The 17489-nt window shown below is 34.2% G+C and overlaps 1 protein-coding gene across 2 annotated transcripts; it reads left to right on the plus strand.

The window, feature by feature from the left end:
* The first annotated feature begins 1594 nt into the window (after positions 1-1594).
* On the plus strand, positions 1595-17131 carry LOC130811346 (uncharacterized). 2 transcript variants are annotated; one of them, XM_057677616.1, is made up of 23 exons: positions 1595-1979; positions 3670-3777; positions 5183-5331; positions 5669-5750; positions 5900-6315; positions 6536-6968; positions 7056-7279; positions 8036-8231; positions 8325-8449; positions 8543-8717; positions 8835-8888; positions 9079-9258; positions 10666-10778; positions 11948-12130; positions 13672-13729; positions 14053-14112; positions 14206-14247; positions 14321-14445; positions 14545-14677; positions 15392-15469; positions 15644-15760; positions 16327-16389; positions 16613-17131. In XM_057677616.1, the coding sequence occupies exons 1-23, from the start codon at positions 1833-1835 to the stop codon at positions 16697-16699; spliced, it is 3348 nt and encodes a 1115-aa protein (XP_057533599.1). In that variant the 5' UTR covers positions 1595-1832; the 3' UTR covers positions 16700-17131. The 2 variants fall into 2 exon arrangements, with proteins under 2 accessions (XP_057533599.1, XP_057533600.1); XM_057677617.1 differs by having other exon boundaries at positions 1916-1979; positions 3670-3724.
* The last annotated feature ends 358 nt before the right edge of the window (positions 17132-17489 follow it).

Genomic DNA, 17489 nt, shown 5'->3' on the forward strand with positions numbered 1-17489 from the left:
TAATTTCGCATCTCCAGTTAGATTGATAGTACCTAGTTCTATAACTACCAACTACTCTACACATAACGTGTAAATTTTTCATATCTACGCCTTCTTACTTGAGTATGTAATAATTTTCAGAAATTTTTATTTAAGATTGTATCACCGTGAGAAGATTTTAAGGAGTTAATAATTTATAATTTTTCATATCTACGCTTTTCCACTTGAATATGTAGACTATCTCTGTTGGGTTGGCTCTTGTTACAATGTACACTTATAGTATCAAACTTATCATTTATAACCTTTAATTTATCACTTAATAATCTTAAATTGACCAATTATAACCTTAAAATGACAAATAATAGTCTTTAAGTGATGAAATTTGATAGTCTTAAGGTGATCACTGATAACATTAATATGATCACTTATAATCTTAAAGTGACTAATAACTTTAAAGTATTCATATACATTTTTTAAGTGATCACTTTTTATAGTCACAAAGTGATCACTTATAGTCTTAAAATGATCACTTACAATCTTAAAGTTATTGCTTACCAATTTTGATGATTGAGTCATCATACTTTAAAGTTGGAATGAAAATTTTAAGCATTGTTTTGAGTCTTCAACTTGGTCTTTTAGGTCTTAAAATGGTCAAATTCCATGAGTTAAAATGTCAATTATAAAGCCTTAAAGTTTTTCAAGTATTAGAATTAGCCTAAATCTCAAAATAGGTAAAATTATACACTAGCTTTTTATTTGGCTGCGAGACGACTTCAATTGAGTCAACCCAAATTATTTAAAAAAATAAAAATGGTTTTTGTACAAGTGTGAATTCAGATTTTATTGTTTTTTTTAAAAAGGTTTTTTCAGTAATAGGCTGCTTATATAAGTCCATCTCACGGTGAAACAGTCTCATACAAGACTTGCAGAAAATTATATATATCATTGAATTGGCCTAATAAGACGTATCTACATAAGTGTGACGGTCTCATCCAATATTTTGGGAGTGCATAAAGTGGGAAGTTGTGTTGCCCTAACTTGCTCGATGTTATGTACATAAGCCCACTTTAAAGATCCACAACCCATCTTAACTAGTCTAGTTATGTCGGCCCAACCCCTTTTGCTCAAGAAAATTTAAAACAAATAAGTACTTTTAACAAAAAAATAAAAAATTGAGCTTCAGGTAAACTTAATTCCAAAAATAAGCGTCTTTATATTTGGGCCTAAGGTTAGGTATTTGCAATTAATAACTGCTAACAAAAGAGAGACAATATTATAACGTTAAAAGGGATAAAAAAGAATTGTTTGTTCGCATTTATTGCCAACAAACATGATTTTCATTTTTGTCCCTTCTAACGTTATGACATTGCCTTTTTTTTGTTTGTAGTTAATAACTGCAAACAAACAATTATGACTTTTTTTGACCAATATTTTTTTTGTTCGCCGTTAGTAACTACGAATAACTCTGACCTTAGACTAAGACATGAAAACGCTTACTTTAAAAATTAAATTTACTTATTTTTTTGTTATTTTTTTAAAAAATTACTTATTTGTTTCGATCTTTCTTTGCACTACCGACTAATCTATGCTTCCATTATCTTGACCGGTCCATTAACCCGAAAATAATATCTTACCCGAAAAAAAAGAAAAAAAAAACGGGAAATGAAAGATTTATGATTATAGTGAGGAGATTCAGATCCATGAACGCCTGAGAATGAGTTCGTCGTGTTTTCCCCTTTCTTCACTGAAATTACGCTTTCGATTTCTATCTATGAACCCTAAATTTGCTCGCTTTATTTAATAATCCTCCATTTTTCTTCACATCTTTGTAAATTTCTTCAGCTAAATCGAAAATGTATATGGCGTATGGATGGCCGCATGTTATGCCAATTGAATCAGGACTTTGTCCTTCTTCTCAACGGATCGTATATCTTAAAGTTATTAATGGATTATTTCTTGTTGTTACTCCTACTCATTTGGAGCTTTGGAGTTCTTCTCAGGTTGTTTTCTCCCTCATGATTCAGTTCAATTATTGTATGTTTATCGGATTATGTTGCTACATTCTGTATTTCAGTTGATGTTGTCGGCATTTTTGATTCGAATTAAGTTTAGTGAGTTTAATTTGTGTTGTTGATTAGGTGAAATTATTAGTTTTGAAAATTAGAATTCACTGTGCATAGTACAGGCTTTGCAATGTACTGGATCAATTCTAGTGGAATTCGTTGTATTGTGTTTTAGTCTATTGTAAGTGAAGGATTTCTTATTTTCTGAATTTTTTGGGGATGTCAGTTCTATTGGTTTTGCAAGTATGTAAATTTGTTGTGAAAGTTTCTTTTAATTGCTTGAAAAGGGAATTATGTTGAATTAGCGATAAATTTTGCTCCCGCATTGATAAGTGAACTGTGATTTTTAAATTTAGTTTGGATTTAGACTTGGAGTTGAGGAGACTACTTTCTCTGTTCTTAGACTTTAGAATTACTATGGCAAGAGTAATAAGAGGACGAGTTAGGGAGAGAGATACATTAGAGTTAAAAGGAATACATTAGAGTTAAAAGGTATAGAGTGTTTGTATGTGAACATTGAAAGAAACACTTTATCAAAAGAGCAATAACTCAATTGTCAAAGAAATTTTATGGAAAAGACTAATACGGAATGTGTAAAGAACTATAATGATGGATAGTAGTTATTTACTTATTTTCTATCAAAATTGTTTTCGTATTGGGAGTGACTTGGAATTTGTTGAAGGGATAATGATGGGGTGGGTATTTATCATTTTAGCTCTCCTCCTGTTCAATGGAGCTGAGATCTATCTAACTATGTGGTGCAGTGAGGTTCAAACCTGTCCTCTCTTTTTTCATCTTCATTAAATCCTCTGTAATACATTCTTTGTATTGCCCCTACCCACCCCTAGTTTGAGCTGAATTAACCATAAATTTGTTTGAAGAACCAAAAGTTGTACACCCTAAGAATTTGATGCTATTTTTTGTGTAAGACTTCTTTTGATTTTCCAACTTTTTAGCTTGGTGAGACTGTGAGAGTTAAAGTGACAAGATTTTCAATTAGTTCTTTAAAATTTAAGGGATTTCATTTCTCGAATTTCCTCTCCTCTATTTTATGCCTCTTTATTTTCTATCCAAATTCCAAATAGAGGAAATGTCATCCTCCATTTCTCTTCCTATTCCTTTTCTCCCCTCTATTTCCTCCCATCCAAACAATTTGTCGTGGGTCACATGTACCAACATCCCGCTGGTTTTGGGTGGGTGTAGACTGTGGTATGAACTCTAAAAATTAAATTCTATTCCTAATGCCTGTCAGCAAAATGGGGCGGGTGTACCGCACAATTGGATCGGTTTTGGATGGTTGGAATTCTTTCTCCAATGCAGCTTCAACCTATTGGCATCTCTATTGACTTGTTTGCTCTAGTTGGGGTGATTAATTGTAGTCATTGGTTGCTGTTCTAATTGAACTAGGGGCTCTTGTGAAAAACTTGCATGTTGCTTCTGTTCTGATTCATTTCTTACTGCTTTTTGTCTTTTGTATGGGGTTTGGGGTAGTGTTGAATCATATTAAACTTGTATATTTTTCTCTTGCACATTCTTTGTTCATTAACATTCTATTGGATAAGTCAATATTCCAATTAATTATTTTTATAAATTGTTTATAATGAGCTTTATTTTTCTTGTTGATCAGCATAAGGTGAGGCTAGGGAACTATAAAAGGGATTCCAGCTCAATCCAGAGAGAAGGTGAGAATATACAGGGCGTGTGGAGTCCAGATGCAAAATTGATTGCTATTCTTGTGAGTTTGATCTGTTTTACTTATTGCTTCCTTTTATGAATCTTGTTTGGGTGTTATTCAGATCAAATATGCTTTTTGGATCTCATGTGGTTTCCACTTATGTATAGATAGAATTCGGTAGCTAAATTTGTTTCTACCATGAATCTCAGGGCGATAGTGATACAAATGAGTTTCTTTTTTTTTTTTTGGTCATTTTCTTCTGTATATGTGGCTGGGTTAAATGCATAATATTGTAGCTATTGTATGATTACAGTATTGTGCATGGCAGTCCAAATTTCTGAAAGTATGTGCTAAACACGTGTTAATATATTTTGTGCTTCCAGATTTTCTGCTGTATTTGGTTTTTTATATTCAGGACATGTATTGTGTTTGTAAGATCAAAAAGCTGCCTTCATATTGTCTCTGTTTTTTTTTCTAATCATTTATAACCTATTGGTTGGAGTCTTGGAGGTAAGAGACAGTTTGCTTTTAGTAGTGGCAGAATTTCTGAGGAATCTGCTTAAGGAATGAAATACTGGAATATGCTTGATAGTGGTCCCTTCCCTGTTAGTATCTATAGGGATCATTTGTTCAGTCATACTTGAAGACTAATTTACTGTAGCTAGAGGTTTTGAATAAGTTTTACAAGATTATTATCTACATGCAAAAGAGTAAAAGGATGGTTGATACTTTTGAGTAAGAAGTTATTACAGTAAAAATGAATTGGAAGAAAAAGGATGAAGAGACGCTAATTGAATATTTTTTCATGATCTAAAAGTATGGTAGAAGCAGGGAGTATTAGACATAGTGCATGAATGTTGTACAAAAGGGTTAAAACTTAAAGGTACTTGAGTGTTGTTATTGTGGCGGGAGTCAAAAATGAATATTTTCTTCACGGTGATGATCAACGTGCTCCTATTTTTGTTTGAATTAGTAGTGCCTTCATGGAAAGGTAAAATACATTTATGTCTTAATCAAGAAAAGTGAAAGTAATAAAAGAAGTGAATGAGGCATTTGTGTGCATTATCAAGGTGCTATTAGTAGTATGCACATGATGTAGTCGCAAATGTATTTATGTAGGCTATCGTGATCTAGTGTTATAGTCACAGTTTTCTCAAAACTATATGTATGTTTATTTGCCTTATAATGGTTGTTATAGCCAAATGCAATGTTGCAATTAGAACCACTTTTGCAGGTAATATAGATGCCATTGCCTATCGTGGTCCAATATCACAGTCACAGTTTGATCAAAAGTATCTATAGTCCACTGTGATGGCTGAGATCTATTGTCCTGTATATGGGATTTTCTCATATGCATAGTTTGGGATTGATTTGTTCTTTAGTTCTTACAGTAGATGGTATATACTGATAGTTAAGAAGTACACAATTTTGGAATGCCTTTAACTGTAAAAAAATTTCCTTGCAGACATCTTCCTTCTACCTTCACATATTTAAGGTTCAATTCACTGATAGAAGAATACACATTGGAGGAAAGCAGCCATCAGCACTGTTTCTTGCAAATGTTAATCTTGTTCTGAATGAGCAGGTCCCTTTTTCTGTCAAGGATTTAGCAGTGTAAGCTCCAATCTTTACTGGTAGGCTTGGAATACTGTGCGCCTTTTTTTAAATTCAAGTAAAATGTCTCGGTTTTATTTTTTCTTTCCTTATGGTATCAAGCGCCATATGTTGCAGTTAGTGTTATTTGCTCACTATTTCTAATGAGGTAGAAATAAGATTATTTTTTGCTAATTTCATAGCTGTACGTTTGCATTGTTTGTCTATCATCTGATCATCTGAATTGCAATGAAAGTGACTTGCAAATACAGTAACTTGAAAGTCTTCACATGAAGTTCATTGATGATTCATTCAATCATTTTTAAACTGGCTTCTGATTAGTTTTCACCCTTTACAGGAGCAATATTGTATGTGATAGTAAGCATTTACTGATGGGACTCTCGAATGGATCCTTGTATACTATATCATGGAAAGGGGAGGTATCCTTTCACTAAAGAGCATTAATTAGCCTTTTAATTCTCAGACATTGTATTGCTTTATAGTTTGTTCTTGGAACCGAGTGTTATGTCTTCCAAATACTTTGTATCACTTTGAGTATAATTTGATTTTGTTTTTTTTTTTTTTTCAGTTCTGTGGTGCTTCTTTCATTGACTTACATTTGGGTGAGAGTAACGAGATAATTGAAGGGTCATATTCTTTTCAAAATGGTAACAGTGCAGGAAGAAGTCTAGAAGTAAATGATATGGGTCCAACTATATCTGGGCTTGCCTCAATTGTAAGGTTGGAGTTTTCATTATTACTGAGGATGCTAATAGTCCTTTTCGGTGATGGGAAACTTGTAGTGTGCTCTTCGAGCAAGAGGGGCCTTAAGCAAGCTGAGTCTATCAAAGCCGAAAAGATTTTGGGTTCAGGTGATGCTGTGTGTGCTTCTGTGGCTTCTGATCAACAAATTCTTGCAGTGGGTACTAAAAGAGGGGTTGTTGAGTTGTATGATCTTGCTGGATCAGTCTCTTTAATACGTAGTGTTTCCTTGTATGATTGGGGGTAAGCCTTACGTTTTGCAAACCCTTTTGACATTTGTTTTTAAAAGTGTAAGTCTAGCTTTATTTGCTAGATATGGAATTTGTGCATATTTTGTATGGTGATGGACTTGTATAATATTTCTGTTGTTTGGCTCGCTAGACAGCTAATCCTTCTTGGTTGAAACATGAGAAGCTATTTCTCAATGTTCTGATATGATGACGTTGAATGATCTTTTCTGCAGGTATTCTGCTGTGGATACTGGTCCTGTCAGTTGTATCGCATGGACACCTGATAATGCTGCCTTTGCCGTTGGTTGGAAACTAAGAGGACTTACTGTTTGGTCTGTGTCAGGATGTCGTTTAATGTCTACTATCCGTCAAGTTGGTTTGAGCTCTGTCTCTTCCCCTGTGGCTAAGCCAAACCCAGACTGGAAGTTTGAACCCTTAATGGCGGGAACTGCAGCAATACACTGGGATGAATATGGATACAAGCTGTACGCAGTGGAGGAAAAATCTTCAGAGAGAATTCTGGCATTCTCATTTGGTAAATGTTGCCTTAACAGAGGAGTTTCAGGCTCAACATATGTTCGCCAAGTAATTTATGGTGAAGACCGTTTGCTGCTTGTGCAGTCAGAGGAGACAGATGAGCTTAAAATGTTGCACCTTAATCTTCCAGTTACGTGCTTTACATGCCTGTTATGTTGAACTTCATTTCAATCTTCTGAAGCATGGCCATATCTGATGGATCCTTTATTTATTCAGGTCTCTTATATCTCACAGAACTGGCCAGTTCTACATGTAGCAGCTAACATAGATGGAACATTTTTGGCAGTTGCTGGTCTTCATGGGCTGATACTTTATGACATACGTTTGAAAAAATGGCGCTTCTTTGGAGATATTACACAAGAACAGAAGATTGAGTGCAAGGGTTTGTTGTGGTTGGGGAAAATTGTTGTTGTCTGCAATTATGTTAAATCATCAGATACGTGAGTTCATATTCCATCTCCATTTGCTATTCTTTTTGTGATTAACCCATCACTAAGCACAAACCTGATAAATTTTGTCTTCAATAAGACTGAAAAATGATTTTTTTTACTAGGTTAAAGAATGAAGTTAATGTTTCTAGACCATAATTCTATTTTGAATAATCAAAATCTGCAAGCTGAGGCCTGAGAGCGACTTCAGATATGTGTTGTGTACCTTTGTCATTGTGCAAGCTACATTTGGTTAGCTCATCTTCGACCAAATAGTGTAAATACATGACAATGGTAACAGGTGTCTTCTGTTGTGATTATTAATGAGAAATGATGTTCGAACTTTGTGATGGATACCAACTTGCCAAGAAGTGCTCTATTGTCAAAAGTATAGTGTTGCAGTTGCTTGATGTTATCTTTTTCTGCATAAACATCATTTTAATCTAATTGCATTTTGCTTTGTCATGTATTTTTTGTTGAAGAGTTATATTAAGCAGGTATTGGGATAGAGCATTAAATTATCTCCTTCTGAATGTGGTCTGTTATATGGGGTTATGACATGACAATATGTTCGGAATTGTTTCCTTTTTTTTCCAAGTTAATTACCGCCTCGTATATTAATTGGCCCAATGCATTATCTGCCGTCTTTTTTTATGCCTGTCTGGAGTTTTTGCTCGTTTTCTTTCGATAGAAGCTTGTCTGTGGAACTTGCGTATTATTTTTTGTTTGATAATCATTTCAAGCTTTTTTTTTGTGTGGATTTTGCAGGTATGAGTTACTGTTTTATCCTAGATATCATCTTGATCAAAGCTCATTATTGTGCAAAAAACCATTGTTGACAAAGCCAATAGTCATTGATGTTTATCAGGATTATATACTTGTGGCCTACCGTCCATTTGACATCCACATATTGCACGTAAAATTATCTGGTGAACTAACACCGACAAGTAATCCTGATTTACAGGTAAAAATGCCTTCATTTTGTGCTCTACGTACTCTTGCTCATAGTTTCAAATTCATATCTTCATGCATTTTTAAGTGATAAAATGACAAACAGCTTTCTACAGTACGAGAGCTTTCAATCATGACCGCAAAAAGCCCTCCAGCATCTATGCGGTTCATACCAGATCATTTTAAGGGTTACACTTCCATAAACCACAAGTCATCTCAAGAACCTGTGAGGTATATTTTCAAACGTAAATACTTCCTCAATTAATCACTAACTTATTTCTGTCCTTTTAGGATAATGCTTATGAGGTACATTTGGTTTTGTAGATGTTTGATATTGCGTGCAAATGGGGATATGTCCCTTCTAGATATGGATGATGGGCATGAACTGGAACTTACAGATTCTGTTGAATTATTTTGGGTTACATGTGGCAAATCAGATGACAATGAAAATCTCATTGAAGAAATTTCTTGGTTGGATTATGGTCATCGAGGAATGCAGGTGATACTTTGTCCCTTTTTGCAACCAATAATGGAAGCTTTCCACTTTTATTACACCTTGGCTGTCTCCGTGTTTTTGATGAGTGATGAGAATATATTTGAAAATCAACTTTTACAGGTCTGGTATCCATCTCCAGGTGCTGACCCTTTCAAGCAGGAAGACTTTTTGCAGGTATTGTCAAATTTTTATTGAATTCTATAAAGTTGAAACCTGGTTTTTATCATGTGGGAAAAGCTAAAAAAGTTGCTACCACTCGCATTTTTCTAAAATTGGTTGCTACCATATAGAATTTCCCAATTATTAACTTTAAATCTTTAATCTATTTCTTTCATCTCTGATGTATAATTTTCACTTGTTGTAGTTGGATCCTGATTTGGAATTTGATCGTGAAATATATCCTATGGGACTGCTTCCAAATGCTGGCGTGGTAGTTGGCGTTTGCCAGAGAATGTCGTTTTCTGCTTGTACAGAGTTTCCATGTTTTGAACCATCTCCTCAGGCACAAACTATATTACATTGTTTGCTTCGTCATCTTCTTCAGGTATTTCTAGCCGTTTCGTTTTTCTTTATTGGGGTGGGATTTTTGTAAGTGTAATAAATTAATTTCATATATTTGTTGAACTCAAACACCTTTCTTTTTCATGTGAATGCTGGTGTATCCTTTTGACCATGTAACCTTTTAGAATCCTAATTGTTAGGTCTTATGAAGCTCCTTTTCCTCTATTATTATAGCAGCTGTGTGAAACTATTGTAAGTTTGAGGATGGCCCAAGTAGAAAAATCTTGTGGAACAAGAAGCATTATGATGAATGATGATCCTGTGTGAAGTATTGATGATGAAAAATCTTCTATTGGTGACGAGAATTGGCTCATTGTAGCTCTGAAGTTTCTAATTATGAAAATTGATGGATACTAATCATTTGTTTGTCTGAAAGGTGATTTAGAATTTTGGTGTTTGTTTGATTGCAAATTTTAAATGGAAGAAGTTTGTCTCTTGTAATTTGTATAATCTTCCACATTCTAAAGCTCATTTTTCTATATAAAGCAGATTGTATTAGATTAATGCCCTTACTCTAAAACTTGAATTGGACTTCACATTGCGAAAGATCTAGGACTTAGCAGTCCTGGCAAAGTGACTATGATATTTTTCTTTTGATGAAGGTAGCCTTCTTTTATTGATTTTTCTGGTTACCAACTGCTTCTATCTACATTACTTTTGAGAAGATAGCTAAAAGAAAATTAAGCTATTTTTAGATTGTCTTTTTCCCCCGCTCTGAATATTGGGACTCCTTTTGTGTTTCATTGTTTTACGGTTGCTTGAATATATTTGAAAATTTTGTTTTATAGGTTCCAATTGATTGCTCCCTTAAGCTCCCCCCCTTCTTTTTTCTATTAATGAAAATGATGTGTTTAGGTAAGATGCTCGGAATCCAGTAGTTTCCTATAATATCGAGTTAGATATCACACTTCCCTATTTTGTTTGTTAATAAAATTTTGCATTCTCAAATTTTTACTCGATCTCCAGTTCTCTTGCTTTTTTATTGGTCTTTATAAATTGACTGTTTAAGTATCGTAATGTTGTCTCTAATGCTTTGCTCCAGAAAATCCTGATAATATCGGTCTTCCTCTAAAAACCCGGAAATTGTTCAGATTTCATTATGATTATTAGTATTACTGACATGATTTGCATTCTATAATTCCTCAATTTTCTGAACTAATTAGTGTGAGAAGGACATGTCTTTGTCTGAGTGTTTGACTTATGTTTGATGTTCAGGGTATCATTTATATGTGCCTTCGTATTTGCCTCTTAATGTTTTGCAGTCCGTTAAAATGTCTCTTGTGGGTTCTTTGCTTCTTTAGTTGGGGTTTTCGTCCTTCTGGTGCTTTATTTCTTTCACTTTTTCTTTCTACTAGGTCTTCTCTCATGTTTAAATTTCCTACTTCTGCAGAGAGACAAGATTGAGCAAGCTTTAAAATTAGCACAATTATCAGCAGAAAAGCCCCATTTTTCCCATTGCCTTGAGTGGCTCCTTTTTACTGTATTTGAAGCTGAAATTTCAAGGTATCTTACGCTGCAGATGATGAATGTAATTTCTTATTGGATTCAGTAGTTGCGACTTCTTTACCTTATATAATAAGGACAAATGTTGGGTTTTGACTACTGCCTATCTTTGGACCACTTGATTGAAGTCAACTTCTCCCTTTCCAATATTTGGAATTGAGGAGCTGCAACTTGATCTATTTTCTCTATGGTTATTGTGATATTTAATATCCAATCTTTTAAGGTGTCTTGGTCTCTTGTCAGATTTTGTTTAACAAAAGGTTACATATGTCATAAAAAAAGTTTCAGATAAGATAAGTATTATTATTTGCAGATGTGTGTATGTTTTGTTTTTTTATGACTCATCATCATACATGCCTAGAGTCCTAGCTACATTTAATCTTCTATGGTATCCTCCAATGTATATTGTACTTGGTTTTTAGTTTTTTCTGCCACTGCACACAATTTACTTATACGGTTACCACCGAAAAAATACTACATTCCATCACTCCATTATCGTTAAGCAGCTCCGACCTAGGTGGGGTTTGGGAATCAAATGTAGGCAATCTTACCCTTGTAAATCAAAGAGGTTGTTTTAGATTGACCCTTAATAGCAAACAATATTTGCATCTTTACATAAACAAATACACGTGATTTAACAGACCATTTTACTATATATGTAGTGCATTATATTTTTAAAATTAAAGAATTAAAAGAAACAGAATAGCTCAATGGACCTTTACATTAGGTGTTTTTTTTATGGTTAGTATACTACAACATTACGAAAGGCTCAATCCTGAGATATGGGGTTGACAAATCAATGTTAAAGAACAACTGTAACAATTCACCTTTTCCGTTCATCCCTATCCAACAGTCAATGCTTTACATGGTCCAGTATGCTTAATTCTACATATCCTTGTTTACAGTCCACCACATACATCATCTTTGGTCTTCCTTGAGTCTTGAACTCTTTTGTGGTCTTTTCTTGTGAGTATATCTTTTGGAAAATAATCAAAATTGTTTTCAATGCCTGTGGTTGTGGGGAAACACTTTGCTTCTCCCTTGATCCTAGTTCCATACATGTTACCATGTGCTGTACTTCTGCTACAAGTATTTTTCCTCCTTTTTACCTGTGATGGTTTCAATTTTATGTTTGGTTGTGTTAAATTGTGTCAAACATTTGTTTTCAGGCAAAGCATGAATAAAAATCAGAAGGTTGTTTCCAATCACAAGTCTATTAAATCTCTCCTGGAGAAGACGTGTGACTTGATTCGGAATTTTCCTGAATATCACAATGTTGTTGTGAGTGTTGCTAGGAAAACAGATGGTCGACATTGGGCAGAGTTGTTTTCTGCAGCTGGTAGATCAACAGAGTAAGTGCCTTATGTTCTTATTCAAATGTCTTTGGCGCTAGCATCCAATGTGAAATCTTAACATGTTGAATCTTTGATTTTTATTTATAATTTGAATATAATTATTTTCTTCGCATATATTTATGTTCTTCTCCCGCAATCTGGTATACATGTCTCTAGTTTGCATCCCTTTGTTTTCCGTTGGATAATTTTGTTATAATACTTCCTCCATCTATCCTTGATCTTCTTATGCTCAAGAATTCTATAATTTCTATCCTTGATGCAGTTCACCATACTAAGATCCTTGGTGTTTGCATGACTTCTCTTAGCCATCTTATAAATTTTCTTCTCCCTTTTTACTGAATCTTGTCTTACACTTCTTTGTAATTGGTTTTGCCTCTCAATCATTTAAAGATTAACTTCAGACATTCTCTTTAAATTCTAGAGAACGTCCTCTATATGCTCTCATTGTTTATAGGAAGTCTACTTTGGTTATATTTGCTGCACTTTGATAAGAAACACAAATGGCCATCTCTCTAAGTCTACTTGTTAATTACCGTCAAATCACATGATAGTAATTCCTTAATTTATATACAGATCTTCCATGAATAGTATTAAAGCTGTTGCGACTCATTCTAACATGATCATTTACAAAGTTTTTAACATACAACTTTTTGTTGTTAAAATGCTTTGGTTCACATCATCTAACTCCTTAAAATTTTTTTTGAGCACTTAATCAGCTCCTATTTGTGGGGCTGTGGTGCATACACATTAACGACATTTAAGATTTCACCACATGCTATCTTTGTCCGAATGATGCTATCATTTTTTCTATGTGCCTCTACCACAACCTTGTTTAACTTCTCGTCTAAGATAATCCAACTCTCTGTTCCTAATTTGTTTTGGATACCCCAATTTATACCACTTTCCCTTCCTCCGGATATCCTTTGCCTCTTTGCCAAACCAATTAGTCTCTTACAGGCATAAGATGTTGATACTCCTCTTTTTCATCACATCCACTGCCAAAGACTTTCTTGTACACGACCTAATGTTCTATAATGCAAAGCTTAACCGATTCCTTTTTTTTGTCTCGTATGCAAAGTACCATCAAGTACTGTAATCAATAGGAAGCTGGGACATCTACAATCTCCAATTGTATTGTGCTAAAGAACAGTCACAAACTCATAACTTAATTATCTATCGAGTTCTGTGATGAATCTCCCCCATCTATATGTCCTCTAAAAGAGTTGGGTAAAGCGTATTGTAACTTGAAAGGAAATACTTTGTAATTTCTATAGGATAGATTTCTTAGTGTCGATGCTAAACTGAAATTTTAATTTTAGGAATGGAGTGGTATCAATTATAACTTGCTAGGGAAATGATCTGGAAGATGTAGGTTTCAGGATTTATATTCTAAATTTAGTTGTTAATTGTTGGTAACTTTTATGTATTACCCTGTTTATTCTCTCTACTTCGTTCCTTCTGATAATAGCTTAAGTAAAGTTTTTTCAAGTTTCATCCGAATAGCTTTGAAGTAATTTTTTTTAAACGCATTTGCAAAGGTTGTTTGAGGAGTGTTTCCAGAGAAGATGGTACCAGACAGCAGCTTGCTATATACTCGTAAGTGAAAATTTTGATTTATTCATATTCCTATTTCTTTGCTTACATAACTTTGTAGTTTGGAAAGAAAATTCATGTATATAGAGTTGAAGCTTTTTGTTTATTGGTATCAAGGTGCTCTCTCATATAAGATTATGGTTGTAGAAATTTTGCAATGCTTACTTCTCTAAGTATGTTACTTGTGATGATGTGAATAAGTGTCCACTCACTTTATGCCTCTATATTCTTTCTTGGTACGGTTCATGTATGAATACGTAGGTCACATTACCTTCATGCTAGATTCCTTCTTGTTTTTGTGTCTCAAAGATGTTGACCTTTCCCAGGTTATCGCTAAACTTGAAGGCGTTGCAGTCAGCCAGTACTGTGCTTTGCGCTTGTTACAGGTAACATTGATTTTGAAACTGTATCAAAGCTATATTATATCTTCACTTTACTTGATTTCCCTCTGACTAATTTGGAGCCTTTACACATTGCAGGCAACTCTTGATGATTCTTTGTATGAACTCGCAGGAGAACTGGTAAGAATTTTGGATTGGCTGTTATTAATATTTGGTCATGTTTAGTCCACCAATATACATACTTCACTTTCAGGTGAGGTTTTTGCTCAGATCTGGAAGAGAGTATGAGCAGGCACCTACAGAGTCTGATGGAGTTTCTCCTAGATTTTTGGGTTATTTTCTTTTCTCTTCAAAGAAGCAAGCAGTTGATTCCAAGAGGTATTTTACTTATCTTAGGTTCTTGCAGTGTAGATATTATTCTTAGCCTTCAAAAATGTAAGCGATGATAATCAGGCAATTATTTCTTTGGTGCATCAGCTCAAATAAAGAGCATACTGCTCATATTGCTTCTGTTAAAAATATTTTGGAAAGCCATGCTAGCTATCTGATGTCCGGGAAGGAGTTGTCAAAGCTTGTTGCGTTTGTCAAGGGCACTCAATTTGATGTGGTGGTTAGTGATCTTTAGCATATATTGCTTTATTTTGTTAACTATATTGTATATTTAATAGCGTGTTTCTAATATTTGAGGCTTTATTTTGATCCTGATCTATTATTCGGCGATCCTAGGATCCAAAAGTAGGCGACCGATCTGGATCATAGGTAGGATCTTAATGCTATTAGGATCGTACGATCCTACTTAGCTCAAGAATTTAGGTGGTAGGATCATAACACGATTCCACTATCCTACGTTCCAACAATTCAATCCTATAAGGGTAGTTGCAATTGTAAAAAATTATCTAATATAATCTAGATTTCATTTACATAAATACATGTAAAATTACTGTATCAATACGACTAAAATTCATGTTTTTCTTGATTCACAGTTTAGAAATGATTATTAAAAGTATTCTTTTTCATAACTTAATAAATGAAGTCTAATTAATTTTTGTTTACACCTTAAAACTTTAAACAATTACATATAATTAATAATCAGTTATCCAAAGCGTATTAATGCATATTTATAGGATCAACCCGACGATCCAATTCTACCGATTTCGATCCTGGCCCCTCATGATCTTAGGTAGAATTCCGATCCTAACAATTTTGCATGTTATTACTTCCCAGGAATTCAATGACAGATCAACATTTTATATTTTGTTAATTGACATTGCTTTAAGTTTGTCTTAATCACTCCTAATATGTATCTCTCCATGCATCTAAACAGGACTTCCTTCAACGAGAAAGATATGGCTGTGCCCATTTAGAAAATTTCGCTTCAGGTCTTGAACTGATTGGGCAAAAGGTACCTTCAGATTTTTTTCCTTGTCTGCAATGCAATGTTGTTCAGAGTTTCTATTATTATCAAGAGATTGATATTGATTGTGTTCTCCTTTAAATTTATTTTTGTATTTCTATTTCCAATCAATTGCTTGCATGTTTATCCGGATCGTACCTAAATTTGACTGTACATGTGCAGCTCCATATGGGTACACTTCAGAGTCGCTTGGACGCAGAATTTCTTTTGGCTCAGATGTGCTCTGTCAAATTTAAAGAGTGGATAGTTGTCCTCGCCACATTGTTAAGAAGATCTGAGGTACAATGCATGATTTGTAGTAGTATTTAGAGTTACTTTTAACACTTGGCATTAATCTAAATGTTGACTTGAGGCAAACCATTTTTCCTCAAGAAGTTTGAAACGGACTAAAAACACTGCATATGCCTGTAATAGTGATCATGGATGAATAGAGATTTGCATATTTGTCGTTTATTTTAGCCGTCACACTTCCTATTTTGGAAGCTTCATTTCAATTTTAACTCTTGTTTTGGCTTTAACTTCTTACATTTCTTCTCATCACATGGCCACTCTTTTGTTTTTCTCTCTTTGTCTTCCACTTTTTCTTTTGAACGTCATCCCGTTTTAGTTGAAAAACATAGCTACGTATGTTGGAAACTACATTGCATTTCAAGTACTTTTTTTAGATACTCAACCCTTCAACATTGTTATGACACATAAGTTGAGACACTTCATTGGTTTTTGGAATGCTAGGATTTTTCTTTATAATGTTTAGCCTCTCTGTCTTTGGATGATGCCTCTTGTTCCTTAAAAGGATGAGTTACTTTTTGTTTCATATCGTCTTAAAATATTATGGTTTTTTACAGGTATTATTTGATTTATTTCGGCATGATGCACGTTTATGGAAAGCGTATTGCTACACTCTTCAGGTATACTTCATAACTATTATGGACTATAATCAAACCTCAATTAGTATTGTACATATGAAGAAAAGAGGACAAATGAATTGTTTTCGGATGCAAGGGCCAGGTAGAGGACAAAAGAGTATCCCTACAAAGCCCTATGCCCCGAGTGTTTAGTTTGTTGGTGTAACATTTACATTTTTCATTTTCATTGCTCGTATGATTCCATTCACTTCCTTTATAATCGCAGTCACATCCACCTTTTGTCGAGTATCATGATTTGCTCAAAGACTTAGAACAAAGGCTTGCATCGCTTCCAAATTTTCAGGAGATATAAGAACTTAGACCAAAGACTTGCATCCATTCCAAATTTCCAGGAGATATAACGTCAAAGTAGCATTGTTACACTAGCGCTCACCCTGATTCCCGATGTTGTGTCGTAGGCTTCTGGTCGCTATTCATTTCGGTAGTTTTCACTTAACAGGGTACCTATCACCTGTCGAATATGCGTTGAAGCGCAGCTTAGCAGATAATGTGTATCATTCTTTTTTTCCCCTCACATCTGTAACATTTACTTATAATCTCAATTAGATTATAGAATCTTCACCAGTTGTATATAGAAGCTAGAGCTTAGGTTACAGCCATGAAACAGTGAATTGCTGCTGGTAGTTGACAACCCTGGATCAATATATGGCTTGTATACTGTTTTTGTATTGATTGAATGATATTAATGTGGATTTCTTAAATAAAATGGAAAGCTTCCTTGTCATTTTACTTATATTTTAGCATATTATTCTTTGATATCGATTCCTAGTTTTAAAAACCGAAAACTTCCCGCTGAATCCTGTCGTGGAATCTTCTTCCCCGAAAAATGACATAAATATTTTGCATATGTATCCTTCGTTTCTGAAACTCTAAATTAATGCTTTTGGAAACATGCATATAAGGCGTCTAATCGTGTGTTCACCCCAATTTGATACGTTCGTTTTTCTCACAAAAATAGCTTTTAAGAGCAAACGCAGCAATTCGATCTTGACCGAAGAAGTATATATCTAAAACTAGTTTTATCTTATTAATGTAGTCGTAAGTTCTTGCGTTAGAGAATAAAAAATGTAGTGAAAACACAA

Source organism: Amaranthus tricolor, chromosome 4, assembly GCF_026212465.1.
Source record: "Amaranthus tricolor cultivar Red isolate AtriRed21 chromosome 4, ASM2621246v1, whole genome shotgun sequence".
NCBI classification, from domain to species: domain Eukaryota; kingdom Viridiplantae; phylum Streptophyta; class Magnoliopsida; order Caryophyllales; family Amaranthaceae; genus Amaranthus; species Amaranthus tricolor.

What these genes read in the sequence shown, in the direction of transcription:
- LOC130811346 (XM_057677616.1), top strand. Translation starts at nt 1,833, where the DNA reads ATGTATATGGCGTATGGATGGCCGCATGTTATGCCAATTGAATCAGGA. An exon ending in TCTGTCAAGGATTTAGCAGT is followed by an intron (nt 5,332 to 5,668) that starts GTAAGCTCCAAT and finishes CACCCTTTACAG; the next exon opens with GAGCAATATTGTATGTGATA. An exon ending in TTTGAAGCTGAAATTTCAAG is followed by an intron (nt 10,779 to 11,947) that starts GTATCTTACGCT and finishes ATTTGTTTTCAG; the next exon opens with GCAAAGCATGAATAAAAATC.